General features: G+C 37.0%; 1 protein-coding gene across 10 annotated transcripts in view; it reads right to left on the reverse strand.

Annotated features, from left to right (window-relative positions):
- Nucleotides 1–463: 463 nt before the first annotated feature.
- wge (winged eye) overlaps nt 464–21,239 on the reverse strand; it is a 257,480-nt gene continuing 236,704 nt past the window's right edge. For 6 of the 10 annotated variants that reach the window (XM_070084546.1, XM_070084547.1, XM_070084550.1 and 3 more), the window contains 4 exons: nt 19,215–19,783; nt 4,888–5,070; nt 4,409–4,576; nt 464–3,256 (listed from right to left, as the gene is read on the reverse strand). In XM_070084546.1, coding sequence (XP_069940647.1) covers nt 3,044–3,256; nt 4,409–4,576; nt 4,888–5,070; nt 19,215–19,783 — 1,133 coding nt within the window. In that variant the 3' untranslated portion in view covers nt 464–3,043. The remainder of the gene's footprint in view (nt 3,257–4,408; nt 4,577–4,887; nt 5,071–19,214; nt 19,784–21,239) is intronic. The other 4 variants (XM_070084549.1, XM_070084548.1, XM_070084553.1 and 1 more) reach the window with 3 other exon arrangements.

Below are 21,239 nucleotides of genomic sequence, written 5' to 3' on the forward strand. Positions count from 1 at the left end.
TTTTGTGGGTGAGGGGCTTGGACTTCCAGCAAGCGTGCGTGAGCGTGTTAGATAGGAGTGAATGGAGACGAATGATACTTGGGACCTGACGATCTGTTGGAGTGTGAGCAGGGTAATATTTAGTGAAGGGATTCAGGGAAACCGGTTATTTTCATATAGTCGGACTTGAGTCCTGGAAATGGGAAGTACAATGCCTGCACTTTAAAGGAGGGGTTTGGGATATTGGCAGTTTGGAGGGATATGTTGTGTATCTCTATACATATATGCTTCTAAACTGTTGTATTCTGAGCACCTCTGCAAAAGCAGTGATAATGTGTGAGTGTGGTGAAAGTGTTGAATGATGATGGAAGTGTTTTCTTTTTGGGGATTTTCTTTCTTTTTTTTTGGGTCACCCTGCCTCGGTGGGAGACGGCCGACTTGTTGAAAAAAAAAAAAAAAAAATATATATATATATATATATATATATATATATATATATATATATATATATATATATATATATATATATATGTATATATATACACACACATATATAAATACTGTATATAATATAATATATAGGTTTCTTGTGGCAAAAAAATTCTATGTAGTAGTTCGCTAAACTACTTTTGCATATATATCCCACGTAAACACAGGGCAAACCCTTGTAGCTGAAATAATGCCAATCTGAGTACAGATGGTAATTACTTATGACAAACATAATTAGTCAATCGTTGTTAATGAATTATATTTAAAAAAAAAAATCCTTGGTTCAGAGCAACTTAAAATTTCTGTAGCACATAATATAAAAAAATTTTTTTACTAAATCCCTCTGTTAATACAGGTCGGCCATCACTAATCCAGCATCATTGGGACCTGTAGTGTGCCGGATTAGTGAGTTTGCCGGATTACATAGTGGTTAGTTTAGAATACACTTAATTAACCTATCAACAGAGACTTTCTGTTACATCTTCCTCATTTTCATCACTGCTTTTTCCTCCACTGGCTTTCTGCTGTGCATTTACAACCATCTGCACAATTTCTGAGTCAAAATAATGATGAAATTTGAGTCAATATAATGATTTCACTCAGTATAATGATGAAATTTGAAATTAGGCTAATTGAAATTAGTGCCGGAATACTGATGGAACCAGATAACTGATTGCCGGATTAGTGATGGTCGACCTGTATAGGCTAATATGCTATATGGTAACTTTGTGTCATTTTGTGAAAGTTTGGTCTTCTAAACTACAATTTTGATACAAAATCTGAAAGAGTACAGCATGACTTGTCACTTTATTCAACAACCAGAGCTACAACATTTATTTTGGGATTATTTAAAAGGTTTTACTAAGTTTTTCTAAGTAAGTGACATTATGAATGGTGTGCTCACTTTTCAGTCAACACACAAGACTACCATTCGAGTTACATCCACTGGCAATACCATACCAATGTGCTGCAAAATTCACCTTACATCCATCCAAAAAAAATCCCAAAACCTTCCACAAAACACTTGTTTTAGCTCTTATCCTCTTACAAAATTTGTATCTTATGGACACAAAATGGAATAATCTGAAGATGTTAGTTTCCTACAGTCATTATATATTTTATATATCATATGAGATCCATAGTAACATTGAATAATTAGTCAATGTCTTTTGATGGGGAAACATAGCATCCAAATCAGAGCTCACTGACAGCCTTCTGCACATTAGTCATGACTTGAAATATACAACCATAATATCTACTCAACTTATTCAGTCTTTCTCTTCATTTACGACAAATGTCAACTTAATATATATTAAATAACAATAAGTATCTATAACACGTAATGATCAATTTAATAAAATCAACATGCAATTAACATTAAATCACTGAAATGCATTAATAAACCAATTTAAATTAGGCAAAGAAAGGTTTAGACAGATGTATAGAACCTTGAAGACTCTCCTTACATCTACTTGACAAAACACTTGCCCTTGGTCATTATCACTGATAGTGGCATGCAAGAAATTATTGCATCACCAGAAAATAAGCTTTTGACACTAGCAGTGGTTCTAATTATAGTCAAACCATATATATCTATGTACTTAGATATTATGATCCACACAATAAAATATCTATATAAAATATTGCAGGTACTCATGTATATGATAAAAATCCTTAAAATCTAAAAGGTGTTGTGAGAAAAAGGCATAATTTTGGTAGTTGGAAGGACACCTCTGATCTTTCACACTCCAAAAGTAATAACAGAAGCAGAGTTATTCCCTACATGATTTTGCAGCTTTTAAGTGATTGTCCACAAGCAATGCACTGTCTAATAGCTGAAATTATAATTGCAGGGAATTAAAATACCCTGACAATAAATCTACAATACTGTCTTCCACTCAAGAGACTTAAAAGAGGGCCTAGACTTTTTCTAAATCAATTATCACTGTTATCACACTCTTTTAAACACACATTTAAGCATAAGGGTTGCGCCATACTTTAGACTCAAAGTATGATATATTAAATACTTTATAAATATATGTCATTTTTGTTCACAGTAAAACATTATAACTGTTTAAAAGTATCTAATATAGACATTAACTGCCTATCATTAAACACTTACACAATAATGCAAGCTACTGTACCATTTGTATATATATGTTTACTTTTTTGCACACAAATTTCTTTCCCTTTCTACTTATGTGTTTTAATTGCTTATCACTGACTCAATAAAAATAAATTCTTCTGATAAACCTAAACCATAAGCTCATCACTCCACACACCTTACCAATTATTTTCTTACCTCAAAGATGCTATACATCTTGAGAGTAATGTTTAAGGCTTATTTTTTCCAGGCTATATCCTTTATGAAAAATTACATGGCCATAGACAATAAGCTTATAAAATATTACCTTTACAAAGCTCATTTATCTTGAGAAAATGAAGAGGAGCATATTTTCTACAATAATGATCAAATAACTTAAGCTTAAACTCCATATTCACTTTACAATAGACCTTTACTGATATCCTAAAACTTAATGGATCAGAACAATCCATAATCAAAGCCTGTAACCTCTCACGACACACCAGGCTCCATAGTTATATGTCCACTCGTTGGATCATAGGAACCTGCCAAATAATACACATCACAATTTTCATAGTTAGGTCCATATTTTTTCTCTAGTTCCCCACGTCTTACACGATATTCAGAAAGAGCTATGACATCACACTTATGGCTGATGGTCTGTACATCATTTTCATCAGTATGAGGAGACTGAAATAAAGCACCCTGAAAAAAAGAAGAAAATACATAAATGATATGCAAGAAACACAGGGGGGTCCCCAACTTACAAGCACTCAGCAACAATGATCCAACCTTACAAATAATGTTCAAAAGACATAAAATTGAGAAAATAATTATTTTATGAAAGCCGATTTGCAGTTGCAAAAACTGTACACGATACATCACCATCCTTTATTTACTATTATTTTTTATGGAAGAATAGGTTTGAGATTACAAGTGACTTATTTGTAAGTGAATGCAACTCATACATAAACTGAAACACTAAGAATGCAAAATGTTGTAAGTTGAAACACTAAAAACACAACTCATTCATAAGTTGGGAGCCATTATATTATTACAGTATTTTATTGTGTGCACTGAACATCACAACTCATATTTCTAGGTAAATGTAAACTTCATAAACAGTGAAACTTCGCTTTAATGGATTATATTTGTCTGTTAAAGCTGGGTTTGTAAAACCTGAATGATAAGATTATTTGTTTAAGATTGTAATAATAACAGACAATTTTGGACTTTAAAAACTTTATTAAATTCAAAATCAATTTACCCAGCAAACCATAACAATAATGGACTATCCCGGATTTAATGTACTGCCAGTTCTAGACACTGTTCGGCCACAGATTTTGTCCACTAAATCCCAAATCCATTAAACTGTTGTCTGTTAAATCAAGGTACTGCTGTGAGAGGTCAATATAGAAAATACCCTCAGGTACTGCTGTGTGAAGACAATATAGAGGAAATTTCAGTTACTACTTTGTGAGGACAAAAGAGAGAATACCTCAGGTACTATTATGTGAGGTCAATACATAAAAAATTTCAGGTACTAATGTGTGAGGATAATACACATTATTGAGAAAACTTCATGTACTGTTGTGAAGGTCAATAGAGAAGGTTTCAGGTACTACTGTGTGAGGACAATACACAGATAGAAAACTTCACACATATACTACTGTGTGAGGACAAAGAGAGAACTTAAAGTACAATATGAAGACAATACTTGTAGAGAAGAGCTCAGGACATATTTCAAGTCAATACAAAGACAAATTCTCAAGATTTCATCTGGAAATTAATATGGCACATAAAACAAGAAAATATGTCTACTCAATTACGTATAAGGTGTTAGAAAAGCAAACATACCCTTGGCTCAGTTAATCTTCGTCCTAACCCTTTCGTCTCCTGTGGGTGGTAAAACCACTTAACCTTGACCACCATATTTCCTCCCCAAGACTCCCACATGTGTTCAATCCTGCCTATGTAAGGTTGGTCTGGCTGTCCAGCAGAAAGAAACACAGCACAATCTTCAACCTAGGGATAAAAAAAAATATTAACCTATTTAATGTGCAACTGCAAAAAATTTTCATGCCCACATTTCATAAGATTATACTACTGTATCACTAAATGAAATTTTGTAATTAAAATTACAAAGTGACATAAGAAAGATTTATAACACACCAGGAAATTGTTATTACTTTTAGAGTTTTGAATGACTTCCAATAAGTGGAGAATACAAAAGATTTACTCTGCAACCTAAGTTCTGCATGCCACCCATGACATAATTATATAAATTATTTATACACCTGTGATAAAAAACAATAAAACAATCATACAATACATACTTTTATCATTTCTTTTCCTCTCATAATAGCTTTGAAGTATTCTTTCTTGCCTTTGCCCTTTGCTCCAGGTCTTTTAAAGCCTTTTCCATACCATCGCCACAACTGGCGTTCTGGTAGGAATGGTGCGATCTTTGATTTCCCTGATGGGTGTCTCTTCTTCCGTCGTGCAGGACTCTTAACCTGCTGAAAGAACATTTGTTTATTGTGATTATACTTGTCCATGCTTAATTATGCTTGTACATGCTTGATTTTACTTGTACATATTCAAATAATTATTACTAAAATCATACAGTAAATCAATATTTAGTTCCAACTAAAGAATAATTTAAAATATTAATTTTTTTAAAAAATGTATGTCTTCATTCATTTCATCATACTACAGCACTGTTTTATCAATAAGCAACAGTTTAAGCAACTTTCATACATTAATCTACTGTACCTTCATTGTTTCACCTGCAAATCTCAATTTCATATTTTCATTTGTACAACCATTATCATAAAATTAATAAGGTGCATCCTCAATACATGTATAATACTGTATGCAGCTACTAAATTATCATACAAATTTGCTAGTTTCTATACTAAATACTCTCTGAAGCCATTTCTCTTCTCTGGTGGGATTATGGTGTTTGATGATCCCTCAGGTAGTACTTGAAGACTTCCCTTACCAAAGTGGTCATGGTCTTTGAAGCATTAACATATACATACTGTATTTGTAACAACATTTATTGTCCTTTTAGTCATAAATTAGGTTTAACCCCTTAACTGTATCCAATTATGTGTCCAATGTACTAGAAAGCAAAATATTTTGCACTCTCAATATTTTTGACCTCAGCACAACTCTTTGAATCTTCTACAATGTCTTCACACCACTGAAAAAATCTAAGGCCAGATTGGTCCACACAGTGCATCATGGTTAACCACACAGATGATGACTTTGTGTCTGATGTACTAGTACGCCTAACTAGCTCATAAGTAAACAATGAAATCAAAGAGCTGTTGTTCCACTACCAGCTTCCTTATCAGCAAACAAGATGTGGAAGTGGCACAAAGATGACTTATTCATTCCAAATTTATTACAAGTTCATATTACTAACATTAGAATTCAGTCACAAACAATACTAAGCAGATTTAACCCAAGATAACCCAATAAAGTCAAACACTGCAACTTATTTCCTTGTTTTGATGAATATAACACCTTGAAATAATTGTAATATCATAGACTTTTGCTGTAAATAAATGTTTTACAGTAGTCTGGAAGGCACACAGGTGCTATGGACAAACAGAATGTTTATATAACCTAGGATATTACCTCAAACCTCAATGTACTGTACAACAATAATAATTAACCTATGATAAGCCAATATAGTCAATCAATAACTTATTTCCATGTTCTAAGGAGTATTTACCTTGAAACAACTGTAATGTTATAATTATTCCTTGTCCATAGTACTAGAAGATCAAAGTAGTAATTAACCTCACTTAACGATTTAATTCCGTTCCTGAGACCACGTCATTAAACGAATTTGTTGCTAAGTGAGGAGCATACTATAATGGTAGTGAGTTTGTGTCAACCATCTCAGATATTGTTTTAATGTCACCTATGCACCATTTATAACATTTCTGGTATATTTTTAAATGTTTGTACAGTAGTGTACTGTATATTGAAATAAACGGAATAGAGGAAATCAGCTCCTATATACATCATTTAGTTATGAATACTGGTTAGAGAACCCGTCGTAAGTCTGAGGCGTCAGTAAACAAGTACGTACATCACTAAGTGAGAAGAGGCTGCATACTCCAAGTGAAACTATGTCAAGCTGAGAATTTTCCCATGTGTGAAGTGCTAAAACATTTTGAAACACATCTAATATCATAAGAAACTAGTGCATATAGTGATAAACATAAAAAAAAAAAATTAAAAACTGCATAATTTGGCATCAATAAATTGTTAGATGTAGATATCGCTGGTGAATTTATGCTGCTGTTGCCAACATGTGATTTTTTTTTTTTTGCTAACTTTAACAAACCATAAAACCATAAGATTTATCAGATCCCACTCATTGTAATCTTATTCAATTCATAAAAATGCACTCCTTTTACTCTGCAAGGAAAAAAAATAAAAATCTTGCCAAACAGGATTTCTTTTTTTATCCTGATAGGCCACAGCAAAGCAGTTAATATTGCCCAAAATGTTCTGTACAATCAAGGGCTTTCCATGTGCAATATTGTCATTTATTTTTGTACAAACAACATATTACGTGGATATAAAGAGAAGTTGCAAAGGTTGAGTTTGGGAGGGTGTATAAAGGAAGAAAATTGAAAGTGATCAAAGATAAGTGTAAGGTGATGAAGGTATCAAACAAGTTGGGTAAAAAAAAATTTGATATCACATTGGAGGGAGGGAGCATGGAAGAAGTGAATGAGCTCAGATATTTGGGAGTAGATTTGTCAGCAGATGGGTTTATGAAGGAGGTGAACCATAGGACTGTAGGAAAAAAGGTGAGTGGTGCATTGAGGTATCTGTGGAGATAAAAAACATTATCCATGGAGGTGAAGAGGGAACGTACGAGAGTATAGTGGTACCAACACTCTCATGTGGGCGTGAAGCATGGGTTGTAAAGCTGCAGCGAGGAGGAGGCTGGAGGCAGTGGAGATGTTGTGTCTAAGGGCAATGTGTGGTGTAAATATTATGCAGAGAATTTGTAGTGCAGAAATTAGGAGGAGGTGTGGAGTTACTAAAAGTATTATTCAGAGGGCTGAAGAGGGGTTGTTGAGGTGGTTTGGTCATTTAGAGAGGATGAAGCAAAATAGGATAACTTGGAGGTGTATAAATCTGTAGTGGAGGGGAGGGGTAGGGGTCATCCTAGGAAAGGATGGAGGGCGGCATTAAAAGAGGCTTTGTGTTAAAGGGGCCTGGACATGCAGCAGGCATGTGTGAGCGTGTTAGATAGGAGTGAATGGAAATGAACGGTTTTTGGGACCTGACAAGCTGTTGGAGTGTGAGCAGGGTAATATTTTGTGAAGGGATTATGGGAAACTGGTTAGCCAGACTTGAGTCCTGCACTTCAAAGGAGGGGTTTGGGATATTGACTGTTTGGAGTGACATATCCAGACTGTCATAATCTGGGCGCCTCTACAAAGACAGTGATTATATGTGAATGATCATTAAAGTGTTGAATGATGGTGAAAGTGTTTCTTTCTTTTTTTGGGTCACCCTGCCTCAGTGAGAGATGACCGACATGTTGAAAAAAAGAAAGGGAATTTTAATTTTAATTAACCAAACATTACCCCATATGTTTACCATTCATTGAGACCAGTATACGCCTTGGTTTTGCTCACTTTTAAGTTGAGTTTGTCCTAGATTTGCAGTTTGTGGGTTTTAGTTCATAGCCTACTTTGTAGATTATGAGCTTCTGCAAATTGTGATTGTATAGCATCTGATGAGTAGAATGGCACTTGGACTTATTTCTGAAAGAGCACTGTCTTTGGCTAAGGTCAGACGAGCACACCAGGAAAAAATTTTTGGGGGGTTCTGGGCTGTTTTCCAGCATTCTGGTTGTTACTTGCTTATACTTCTCCATTTTCCTAGGAGCTATTAGTGTATATATTGTCTTTCCTTATTTTATATCCTGGTTCATGATCCCTCATATTCATTCCGAGAGACCCCATTCCAGTAGACCTTAACAACTATCCCTGAAAAACCAAAATACCCTGGTCGATTCAATCTTTCTGTCAACTCTCCCTCCTTTTGTGTGTCTCCTCAAATTCACTGAAGATCCCACTCTAATACAACCATATCAATATTTTGTTGTGGGATTATTTTTTTGTTTGAATGGTATGAGGTCCTCAGTAGTGACCAACAACTTTACTGCATTTGGCTTTTGGCAGTCCTCCCTCCACTGCTGCTGGCTGTTGTTAACCCCTAAACTATGCAAACGTAGATCTACATTCACTAACGTAGCGCCCCAAACGTAGATCTACGTTTTTTTTTACATGCTTTCAAATGGGGAAAATCAGGGTCAGAGCACTACGCGCATAAACATAGATCTACATTGAGGGCACCCAGTGCTAATCTGCAAAGATTAATTACCATATCATCCCGAGACTGTCCAACATCTCTTGATTGTCCTGGTCATCAGAGAACACGCCAATTTTCAATGGCTGATACACCTATTTAGTTAGCCCTTATTTTAACCCTTAAACGGTCCAAATGTATATATACGTTCTCTTGTGTAGGGCCCCAAACGTATATATATGTTTCATTTGTCATTCATTCAACATTGGCATGATAGGCCTGAGTCGCCTAGACATGAGAGAATGGGTGTGTGCACTCAGTGTGCGCCATATAAAAAAAATTGGGGATGCCTGGGTACCACATGCTCTTTTTTTCCTATAAAAAACAAAACGATTTTTTTTTCTCTCAAAATATTCAGGGCGCTGCGCAGGTGAATGTATATATATGTTCAAACCATTTAAGGGTAAATGGTTTCACCTTTACTGCAGATTCACTTTATGATTTCTTAGCATCATCAACTGTGACTCCCCATCCTTCCTGTTAATGTCCATCCCTCAATACCTCTCCCCTCCTATCACTTGTTTACTCTCCACTGTGTAGTTGTGAATGATCCAATCAGTTCATCATTTTTCCACGAATACAACCACAATTTTTATCAAATCAGCTGCTGATGGTGTCATAGTTGTTACCCTCTCTGTAGCAGTGCCAACACTGTTGGTGGTTTGACATCTGGTGAAGTACTACTGTTCAACTGTCAATGCCCCATCTATGGCTCTACAGTTCATAACAACCCTTCCTGTCAGTCCTCTACTCACTGCCTCAACTGAGCAGAAAATAACTCCTCATATTGCTGCCAGTGCCTAAAATTTAAGTGTGAATGTGTAATATACTATTTAAGAAGGCATTTCATATAGAGAAACTCTAGCTATATCTGACAAGCTGCTGACTATCCCTATTCTTGCATGACTCATTATTCTGGCCTTTCCTCAATGTTCTCTGATTCCACTACTCAAATGTACAACAGCTTCCAGGTCTTTAAACACATCTAATACAGGTCTCCCTCAACATTCGCATTTTCAACTTTCATGGGCTTCACACATTCGCGAATTCCCAGCCACCAAATCATATTTAAGTTTCCCGCCACCCGCGCATCCCTACTACCCTCCCTCCGACCCTCGCAACTGGCAACCAGCCCACCCACCACTCAGTGTGGTGAGTGTTTTGTTTGTTCATTATTTGCTATTAAACTACAGTATAAATAATGTCAACCCATTCATGACTGCATATTGGAATGGCCATTCGGACAGGATATCATTTGTTTACTCTTGAACACAGCAAAAAATCGAACATTTCTGCTATTGCTACTACTAGTACTAATAATAATAATAATAATAATAATACGATAGAATTGAAGATGGAAATTATACAAAAATACGAGGGTTGAAGCAGTGGTGGAGGCAGTGGTTGAGGCATCATGAGTCAGTGTGGCTTTGTTTATGCTGGAGTGAGCATTAGCCTCTATGCTCTTCCAAACATTTCACAATAGCTCATTGTGTTCGGTGCTTGTAGATTGAGTACGACTGCTATATAATTAACCATGGGTCCAAAGAAATTTGCTAGTGCCAGCCCTCTGGTAAAGAAATTGAGAAACACAATAGAATTGAAGAAAGAAATTGTACAATAATACGAGGCAGTGCGCCGCAGTGGTTGAGGCAGTGGTATTTAATAACATACATGTTATTAAACCATAACATGTATGTATTATTTTTTTTTATTATCACACTGGCCGATTCCCACCAAGGCAGGGTGGCCCGAAAAAGAAAAACTTTCACCATCATTCACTCCATCACTGTCTTGCCAGAAGGGTGCTTTACACTACAGTTTTTAAACTGCAACATAAACACCCCTCCTTCAGAGTGCAGGCACTGTACTTCCCATCTCCAGGACTCAAGTCCGGCCTGCTGGTTTCCCTGAACCCATTCATAAATGTTACTTTGCTCACACTCCAACAGCACGTCAAGTATTAAAAACCACTTGTCACCATTCACTCCTATCAAACACGCTCACGCATGCCTGCTGGAAGTCCAAGCCCTTCGCACACAAAACCTCCTTTACCCCCTCCCTCCAACCTTTCCTAGGCCCACCCCTACCCCGCCTCCTTCCACTACAGACTGATACACTCTTGAAGTCACTCTGTTTCGCTCCATTCTCTCTACATGTCCGAACCACCTCAAAAACCCTTCCTCAGCCCTCTGGACAACAGTTTTGGTAATCCCGCACCTCCTCCTAACTTCCAAACTATGAATTCTCTGCATTATATTCACACCACACATTGCCCTCAGACATGACATCTCCACTGCCTCCAGCCTTCTCCTAGCTGCAACATTCATCACCCATGCTTCACACCCATATAAGAGCGTTGGTAAAACTATACTCTCATACATTCCCCTCTTTGCCTCCAAGGGCAAAGTTCTTTGTCTCCACAGACTCCTAAGTGCACCACTCACCCTTTTCCCCTCATCAATTCTATGATTCACCTCATCTTTCATAGACCCATCCGTTGACACGTCCACTCCCAAATATCTGAATTCATTCACCTCCTCCATACTCTCTCCCTCCAATCTGATATCCAATCTTTCATCACCTAATCTTTTTCTTATCCTCATTACCTTACTCTTTCCTGTATTCACTTTTAATTTTCTTCTTTTGCACACCCTACCAAATTCATCCACCAATCTCTGCAACTTCTCTTCAGAACCTCCCAAGAGCACAGTGTCATCAGCAAAGAGCAACTGTGACAACTCCCACTTTATGTGTGATTCTTTATCTTTTAACTCCACGCCTCTTGCCAAGACCCTCGCATTTACTTCTCTTACAACCCCATCTATAAATATATTAAACAACCACGGTGACATCACACATCCTTGTCTAAGGCCTACTTTACTGGGAAATAATTTCCCTCTTTCCTACATACTCTAACTTGAGCCTCACTATCCTCGTAAAAACTCTTCACTGCTTTCAGTAACCTACCTCCTACACCATACACCTGCAACATATGCCACATTGCCCCCCTATCCACCCTGTCATACGCCTTTTCCAAATCCATAAATGCCACAAAGACCTCTTTAGCCTTATCTAAATACTGTTCACTTACACCTGGTCCACACACCCCCTACCTTTCCTAAAGCCTCCTTGTTCATCTGCTATCCTATTCTCCGTCTTACTCTTAATTCTTTCAATAATAATTCTACCATACACTTTACCAGGTATACTCAACAGACTTATCCCCCTATAATTTTTGCACTCTCTTTTGTCCCCTTTGCCTTTATACAAAGGAACTATGCATGCTCTCTGCCAATCCCTAGGTACCTTACCTTCTTCCATACAATTATTAAATAATTGCACCAATCACTCCAAAACTATATCCCCACCTGCTTTTAACATTTCTATCTCTATCCCATCAATCCCGGCTGCCTTACCCCCTTTCATTTTACCTACTGCCTCACGAACTTCCCCCACACTCACAACTGGCTCTTCCTCACTCCTACAAGATGTTATTCCTCCTTGCCCTATACACGAAATCACAGCTTCCCTATCTTCATCAACATTTAACAATTCCTCAAAATATTCCCTCCATCTTCCCAATACCTCTAACTCTCCATTTAATAACTCTCCTCTCCTATTTTTAACTGACAAATCCATTTGTTCTCTAGGCTTCCTTAACTTGTTAATCTCACTCCAAAACTTTTTCTTATTTTCAACAAAATTTGTTGATAACATCTCACCCACTCTCTCATTTGCTCTCTTTTTACATTGCTTCACCACTCTCTTAACCTCTCTCTTTTTCTCCATATACTCTTCCCTCCTTGCATCACTTCTACTTTGTAAAAACTTCTCATATGCTAACTTTTTTTCCCTTACTACTCTCTTTACATCATCATTCCACCAATCGCTCCTCTTCCCTCCCGCACCCACTTTCCTGTAACCACAAACTTCTGCTGAACACTCTAACACTACATTTTTAAACCTACCCCATACCTCTTCGACCCCATTGCCTATGCTCTCATTAGCCCATCTATCCTCCAATAGCTGTTTATATCTTACCCTAACTGCCTCCTCTTTTAGTTTATAAACCTTCACCTCTCTCTTCCCTGATGCTTCTATTCTCCTTGTATCCCATCTACCTTTTACTCTCAGTGTAGCTACAACTAGAAAGTGATCTGATATATCTGTGGCCCCTCTATAAACATGTACATTCTGAAGTCTACTCAACAGTCTTTTATCTACCAATACATAATCCAACAAACTACTGTCATTTTGCCCTACATCATATCTTGTATACTTATTTATCCTCTTTTTCTTAAAATATGTATTACCTATAACTAAACCCCTTTCTATACAAAGTTCAATCAAAGGGCTCCCATTATCATTTACACCTGGCACCCCAAACTTACCTACCACACCCTCTCTAAAAGTTTCTCCTACTTTAGCATTCAGGTCCCCTACCACAATTACTCTCTCACTTGGTTCAAAGGCTCCTATACATTCACTTAACATCTCCCAAAATCTCTCTCTCTCCTCTACATTCCTCTCTTCTCCAGGTGCATACATGCTTATTATGACCCACTTTTCGCATCCAACCTTTACTTTAATCCACATAATTCTTGAATTTACACATTCATATTCTCTTTTCTCCTTCCATAACTGATCCTTCAATATTACTGCTACCCCTTCCTTTGCTCTAACTCTCTCAGATACTCCAGATTTAATCCCATTTATTTCCCCCCACCGAAACTCCCCTACCCCCTTCAGTTTTGTTTCGCTTAGGGCCAGGACATCCAACTTCTTTTCATTCATAACATCAGCAATCATCTGTTTCTTGTCATCCGCACTACATCCACGCACATTCAAGCATCCCAGTTTTATAAAGTTTTTCTTCTTCTCTTTTTTAGTAAATGTCTACAGGAGAAGGGGTTACTAGCCCATTGCTCCCGGCATTTTAGTCGCCTCATACGACACACATGGCTTACAGAGGAAAGATTCTTTTCCACTTCCCCATGGACAATAGAAGAAATAAAGAAGAACAAGAGCTATTTAGAAAAAGGAGAAAAAACCTAGATGTATGTATATATATATATGCATGTGCGTGTCTGTGAAGTGTGACCAAAGTGTAAGTAGGAGTAGCAAGATATCCCTGTTATCTAGCGTGTTTATGAGACAGAAAAAGAAACCAGCAATCCTACCATCATGCAAAACAGTTACAGGTTTCTGTTTCACAGTCATCTGGCAGGACGGTAGTACTTCCCTGGATGGTTGCTGTCTACCAACCTACTACCTACTACATGTATGTATATAGTACAATATTTTATGATGTTTTTATGTATTTTATGATTGCTCATGGTTTAATAAATTAAGGAAGAAGTCTTTCTTCTTTCTTTCAACACACTAGCCGTATCCCACCGAGGCGGGGTGGCCCAAAAGGAAAAACCAAAGTTTCTCCTTTTACATTTAGTAATATATACAGGAGAAGGGGTTACTAGCCCCTTGCTCCTGGCATTTTAGTCCTCTTACAACACACATGGCTTAGAGAGGAAGAATTCTGTTCCACTTCCCCATGGAGGTAAGAGGAAATAAACAAGAACAAGAACTAGAAAGAAAATAGAAGAAAACCCAGAGGGGTGTGTATATATATGCTTGTACATGTATGTGTAGTGTGACCTAAGTGTAAGTAGAAATAGCATGACGTACCTGAAACCTTGCATGTTTATGAGACAGAAAAATGGACACCAGCAATCCTATCATCATGTAAAACAATTACAGGCTTTAGTTTTACACTCACATGGCAGGACGGTAGTACCTCCCTGGGCGGTTGCTTTCTACCAACCCACTACCTAGGTGTATTATATTTCCCTACAATATATTGGGGCACCAAACATTCGTGATTTTTCAACATTCACGAGGTTCTTGATCCCCTAACCCTCGCAAATGTTGAGGGAGACCAGTACTCTATCTAACTTATCTTCAGCTAATGATCCTTTCCAGAGCTCTTTTGCTCCTGGTACCATGGTGCAGGCAGAGGTTCACATGTCCCTGCCCTACAACACCCAACCAAAGAGCCCCACATTGCTTCTGACATGGCAGTAGACAGTTAAGGAACCAGTTCGGTTCACGCGCGCGGATGCAAAAAAAAATCGAAAAAATATGAAAAATTGAGTTATTGTTACCAAAAAATAGCTGAACTTTCTGGCTACACTCTGGTATAATTATTATCCTTGTACGATGTTTCTAAAAGGAATTACAACCATTTATAACAGGCATGGTGACAGCGCTGACGCAACATATTGCGTAAGAAGCGCTGACTCAGCTTTGTTGACGTTTTTGTTACGTTTTTCCCCGTGTTATTTTTATCGTTTTCTTATATCTTTATGTCTAATATAATACAAATTCACCATCTGAGATCATGCCAGAGTGGGCGGAGCTAATATGATCAAGTAACCAGTCAGGTACCCCGGGTATAGTACCCAAAATGGCCGACACCTCCAGCCAACAAAATATTCAATAAATATTCCATACCCACGCTAATATCAATTATAAGGCTTATTTATCTATCACAATTGATCTATTATGACATAATGCAATATAATAATAGCATATAAACATAAAAAGTACACCTTAAAAAAAAATATATAGCATAATATGACGCCCCAAGGAAAAAATTTCTATCGATATTTCCCCTGAAGGTGAAGAGAGGGTCCGTTCTCTCTCATCAGTGATCAGAGAAAACGGATTTACAATGGTTAACTGTAATAAACACTCGTAGGTCGCGGAAAAAGTGTAAAATAAGGCGAATTTTTCGGGGAAAAAAATTATTTCCCGGGCAGCGGGGGTGCCGCGCGCTTCGGCCTATATCTCGAAAGTAACTTATTTACCTATTTAGGGGGAATGCATCCTTATTTATGAATGAATTGACTTGATTTTCACAACAAACATAGGAGAATGATTGATTTACACGACCATACGTTCCTTTCTGAACTATCCCAAATATTTTTAGATTTATGTGGGAAACAAGACCGACATCTTCCAATATGACAAAAAAGTTATGAAACTTATTTTTTTTTAGCATGAAGATAAGGTTTATTTTAGAAAAGGTACCTATCTCATGATGGAATTAGAGGTGTTCTATCAGCAGCAAGTGTCAAAACCACTTAAACCATTGAAGAATTCTTTTTGCTAGTCCTTCACTGCTCCAGGCCTATTCTTCAGATAAAATTTTATTGTACCTCTGTTGAGCTACTAAACCTTTCCAGCAATCTGTCTCTCCCAGCAATCTGCCCTCCCTTTTTCCTCCTAATTAGGTGGTGGAGATGAAGATCCACATGTTCCTGTATTCCATCATTATCCTAGAAAGGGGAGCACACTTGGTCTCTGCCTCTGTCATGTATCGAAAGATGGTTAAACCTCAGAAGGGTGAGAGAGTGCAAAATGATAGTAAATCAGAACATGAGCCTTTATCAGCAAATTTTGGTGGGAATAAGTAAACAGTTTTGGAGGAAACAGATGAGCTTTGGAATTAAGAATGAAAGTGGTGACTTGTTAAATTGAAAAAAGTATATACTGGAAAGCTAGAATGTTTTGAGATTCTTATATGTGGATGATGTAACTGAGGCAGTGATTTCAAGCAGGATCTGTTAGGAGATCAGAGCCAGAGATTAACCCTTTCACTATTTCTCACATAAAGCTTTCATCATCCCTCACATAGAGCTTTCATCGTCTCTCACATAGACCTTTCACCATCTCTCATTAAGGGGAATCCTCTTCCATAAAGATTTCAGGTACCAAGTCCTTATCCTGGGTTACTTCCCTTCTTTGTTTTTTAATGGCACTAGGACCAGCTTAAGAGTCACTGGACCCCTGTCGCACAAAAAAACTGTCCAGAGAGCCCTTGCAGCTCTACCCACTACCACCCTCACTACCACCCTCTACCACCATCACAACCACTACCCTCATCACTACCACCCTCTACCACTATCACTACTACCATCACAACTACTACCACCCTCTACCACCATCACAACTGCTACCACCCTCTACCATCATACTGCCCTCTACCACCATCACAACTGCTACCACCATTACAATTACTACTACCCTCTACCATCATCACAACTGCTACCACCCTCTACCACCATCACTACCACCCTCTACCACCCTCTACCACCATCACAACCACTACCACCCTCTACCACCATCACAACCACTACCACCATCATGACCACTACCACCCTCTACCACCACCACTTTCATATTTTTCTACAATCTTTTTCTTTAATTCTATTGTTTCCCGCCTTCTTTACCAAAGGACTGGCATTAGCAGCTTTCTTTGGGCCCATGGTGGCTTATTTCACAGTCACACAGAATAAACAAGTGCAAGAAACAATGAATTATTACGAAATGTTTCCTATGATCTAGCAGGATAATGTTCATTCACTGAGAAACAAAGTGACACTCCCTCAGAATGTGTGTGTGGGAGGTTGTGTGCAAGTGGGCACACTCAGACATGTTCCATACCACCGACAATAACGGAGGAAAGCAGCGAAAACTGAGCCAATATTTTTACGAAAAAAGTCAGTGATAACTGAAATTCGTGAAAACAGAGCCCAACGAAAAAGGAGGGTCCACTGTATAAGGTATCCTGTAGTGCTTGAAAACAGTTACCGAGAATAATTATACAACACTTTGTCTTGCATTATTATTTACAGGGTGTCCACAAAAACACTCCCTGATTTCAAACAGGTATAACGTGCAACTTTATTGTAATAATCTTTCACAGTTAGTAGCTTCAGATACAAGATTTCATTCAGTTTCATGTGGTATAGGGTAGCATTAAAGGCACTCATTGTGCACCCCTCTGGTTGCTCGGCAAACATCGATGCGATAGTCCAGTTCGGTCCAGACCTTCTGCAGCATATCTGAAGCTATCATGCGAACTGTTTCAGTGATCAAAATTTTCAGCTCCTCCAGGGTTTCAGGTAGCAGTGGTACGTAAACTGTGCTCTTCACGTACCCCAAAAGAAAGAAGTCACAAACAGTTAGGTCCGGTGACTTCGCAGGCCATTTGCTGAGGTCACTGGGGCTAACTGTTTGTGACTTCTTTCTTTGGGGATACGTGAAGAGCACAGTTTACATACCACCACTATCTGCAACCCTGGAGGAGCTGAAAATTTTGATCACTGAAGCAGTTCGCATGACAACTCCAGATATGCTGCAGAGCGTTTAGACTGAACTGGATTATCGCATCGATGTTTGCTGAGCAACCAGAAGGGTGCACAATGAGTGCCTTTAATGCTACCCTATACCACATAAAACTGAATGAAATCCTGCATCTGAAGCTACTAACTGTGAAAGATTATTACAATAATGTTACATGTTATACCTGTTTGAAATTGGGGCGTGTTTTTGTGGACACCCTGTACTTCTCATATACCCTAGACCTTCAAGGGAGATGGGGGGAAAAGGTTGCTCTGATTCTGTAGAAAGGCTCTTAATTCAAGGAGTTGGAGCTACCCTTCCCTTCACTGGTTCAAACTATTACCTCCCATTACCCAGGTACTGTATAACCCTGAAGAGTTTAGCATTTCTTATGAATATAATAATAATAATTCACATACATGTATATTAAAATAGTGATGTTAGGAAAATATAGTAATGTACAATAAAATACAGTAATGCACAATAAAATACAGTAATGATCTTTCCATCTGAAATGATTGTCATATAATAATACAATACTGTTAAAGATGATATAACAATATTTACATTTACAAAATGCTTAAATCAGAAAAACACATACATGAATATTAAAGAATCCATCTTATTAAAAACAATTATAACATTAACTCTTGCTGACAATAAAAAAATTAGTATTTGAGAAATTAAGAGGCATTGAAAATCTGTATTAAAAACAAGAAAAAAATTAACAAGTCAATAAAGCCGTGCTAAAAATCCTGAACAAATATACAGCATATATAGAAAATAGCAAATAAAATATTAAAATACTGACATTAATAAGAGATTGAAACAATGTAAGACAAATATATTGTTTGATCAAAAATTTTGACAAGTGTAAATGAGTGTGGGTAAACTTGGGGACATAAACTGATAAAGTGTTTCGGAGAGGGTTTAAGGCTAAACTAACGAAAATAATTGTAAATTAATTAACTAAAAAGTGTTAGTACTACTATAAAGCCCAAATTGGTTATCTTTAATCACATGAGTGATATATACTTTATGTATTTTAGATGCTACTTACCATTTCCTTTTTAGGTGTGTATTCAGAATCACTATTCTCAGATTCATCCTCTGATGGGTTCTTTGATGAGGAACTATCCAATTCAGATTCTGATTTTTCACGGTATGAGGGTCTCCAGGTCTCCCCAAGGGGAGGCGGTGGAGATTTGATCCTCACAGTAAGTTCGTTCACCCCGGGTTCTACATGTGGTAGAGGCCTATCACCCTCCCGATGTTTGTGTTTATGTTTAGTTTTGTGTTTATGGTGGTGGTGTGGAGATGATTCAGTGTGCTTATGTTTTTTGTGTTTCTTTTTATCCATTTTTCTGTTTACCTTCGTATTTCCATTTTCTTCGTTTTCTTTCTTCTTGTTTTTTATATTAACAGAGCTCTTCTTATTTTCCTTCTCCACTTCGTTATTTTCATCATTTTGGTTATTTGAATTTTTCTCATTCTCATTATTATTGCCTGAAATTGTCCTCGATTTCTTTCCTTTGGATTTTGGAACATCATCTTTCACATCTGGGAGACTGTCTCCCGTTGGTCGACGCTTCCTCTTGTTGAGACTCATCAAGGGATTTGGATCATGTTCTGAAGGAAGAAACAATAAAAGATATCTAGAACATTACATTTCGAGGGCTACAATTCTAAAAAGAGAATTGAAAACAGACCTTAACATTGGATGAACTAGAAGAATATTTTTTGTGTCATCTGATCAAATGAAATGTATATTAGAGCAAATTAAATTTTGATTCTTTGGTAATAAAAATTTCTATGTATTACCCTCTCACAGACTTGCAAAAGAAGTCCTAAATATTGGCCATACACACAAATCTTATTCACTGGTCCTTAAGGATATGCAAAGATGTGCTGGAGACCACAATGCTGTATGGAAAACATTTTCCTTGTACTACCTTGCTATGAAGCAGAAGTTATCAAAGCAACAAACAGTTATGAAAGAGCAAACCTTCCTAACAAAAGTAATAACAAAAGTAGAACTGTGTTCAATCAAAATGACAAATCTCTAACCAAACACAAAGATAAATAATACACTTCTGGTCATTAACTGCCAACCTCTTATTCATTATTCTAACAGAGATTTGGTTAAAGCATGATATACGTAACATATTTAACATACCTGGATAAACAGCTATACACTGTTGTAGACCTAATAAAAAAGGAGAGGTATTGCAATCTACTATACTAATGAGATACAATGAAAGCATATTATAAACATATGGAGATATACTCTCTATAGTGATTATTAATAATGTAAAGATTTCAATGACAATTTGAGCTCTATATAAAATTCCTCATATTGTACTAACTTCCACAGAAACTTTACCATAAAAACTTGACAAACACCACCTAGTAAATGCTGGCAACTTTATTAACCTATGCCAATCCAATAGCACCCAAGTCTTGAGCTTCCTAAATACAATGGTATGTACTCCTGTTTGTTAATGGTAACTACCCCTGCTTGTCAATACTGTACTTTTAATCAGTAAACCTACAAGAATAATTGAGACACCTGATTCTACAATACACCAAATACAGCCAAATAAAACTGCCTCACTGAAAACAGGCATAGTTACCAACAAGACAACAGACCAGCACCCAACCTTCCTTATTACAAACATCACAAACAACAAAATTAGCAACCCATAAAATCAAATCCCAACTCCATACTCCAGTACAGTATCAATAAACAACTACATTATAGCTTAAGACATAAGGACAACAAGAAAGCAAAAACAATCTAAAGACAAAAAAAAAAAAACACAAGCTAGGACTAATCACTTAAATACTGTACCAATTAATTTTTTTAACACATCAGTCATTTCCCACCAAGGCAGAAACATTTTCATCATCACTCACTCCATTTCTGTCTTGGCAGAGGCATGCCAATACTATTAAAAATACTGGGCAATATTTACTAATCTAATCCAAACATATATTTACTACTTAAATTAAACAAAAACACAAAAAAAGCACTGTGAAAACACTCAAATTAAGTAAAACACCAAACAATAAACAAATCAGTCTT

The sequence above is a fragment of the Cherax quadricarinatus genome, chromosome 13 (genome assembly GCF_038502225.1).
Source record: "Cherax quadricarinatus isolate ZL_2023a chromosome 13, ASM3850222v1, whole genome shotgun sequence".
In the NCBI taxonomy this organism is placed as follows: domain Eukaryota; kingdom Metazoa; phylum Arthropoda; class Malacostraca; order Decapoda; family Parastacidae; genus Cherax; species Cherax quadricarinatus.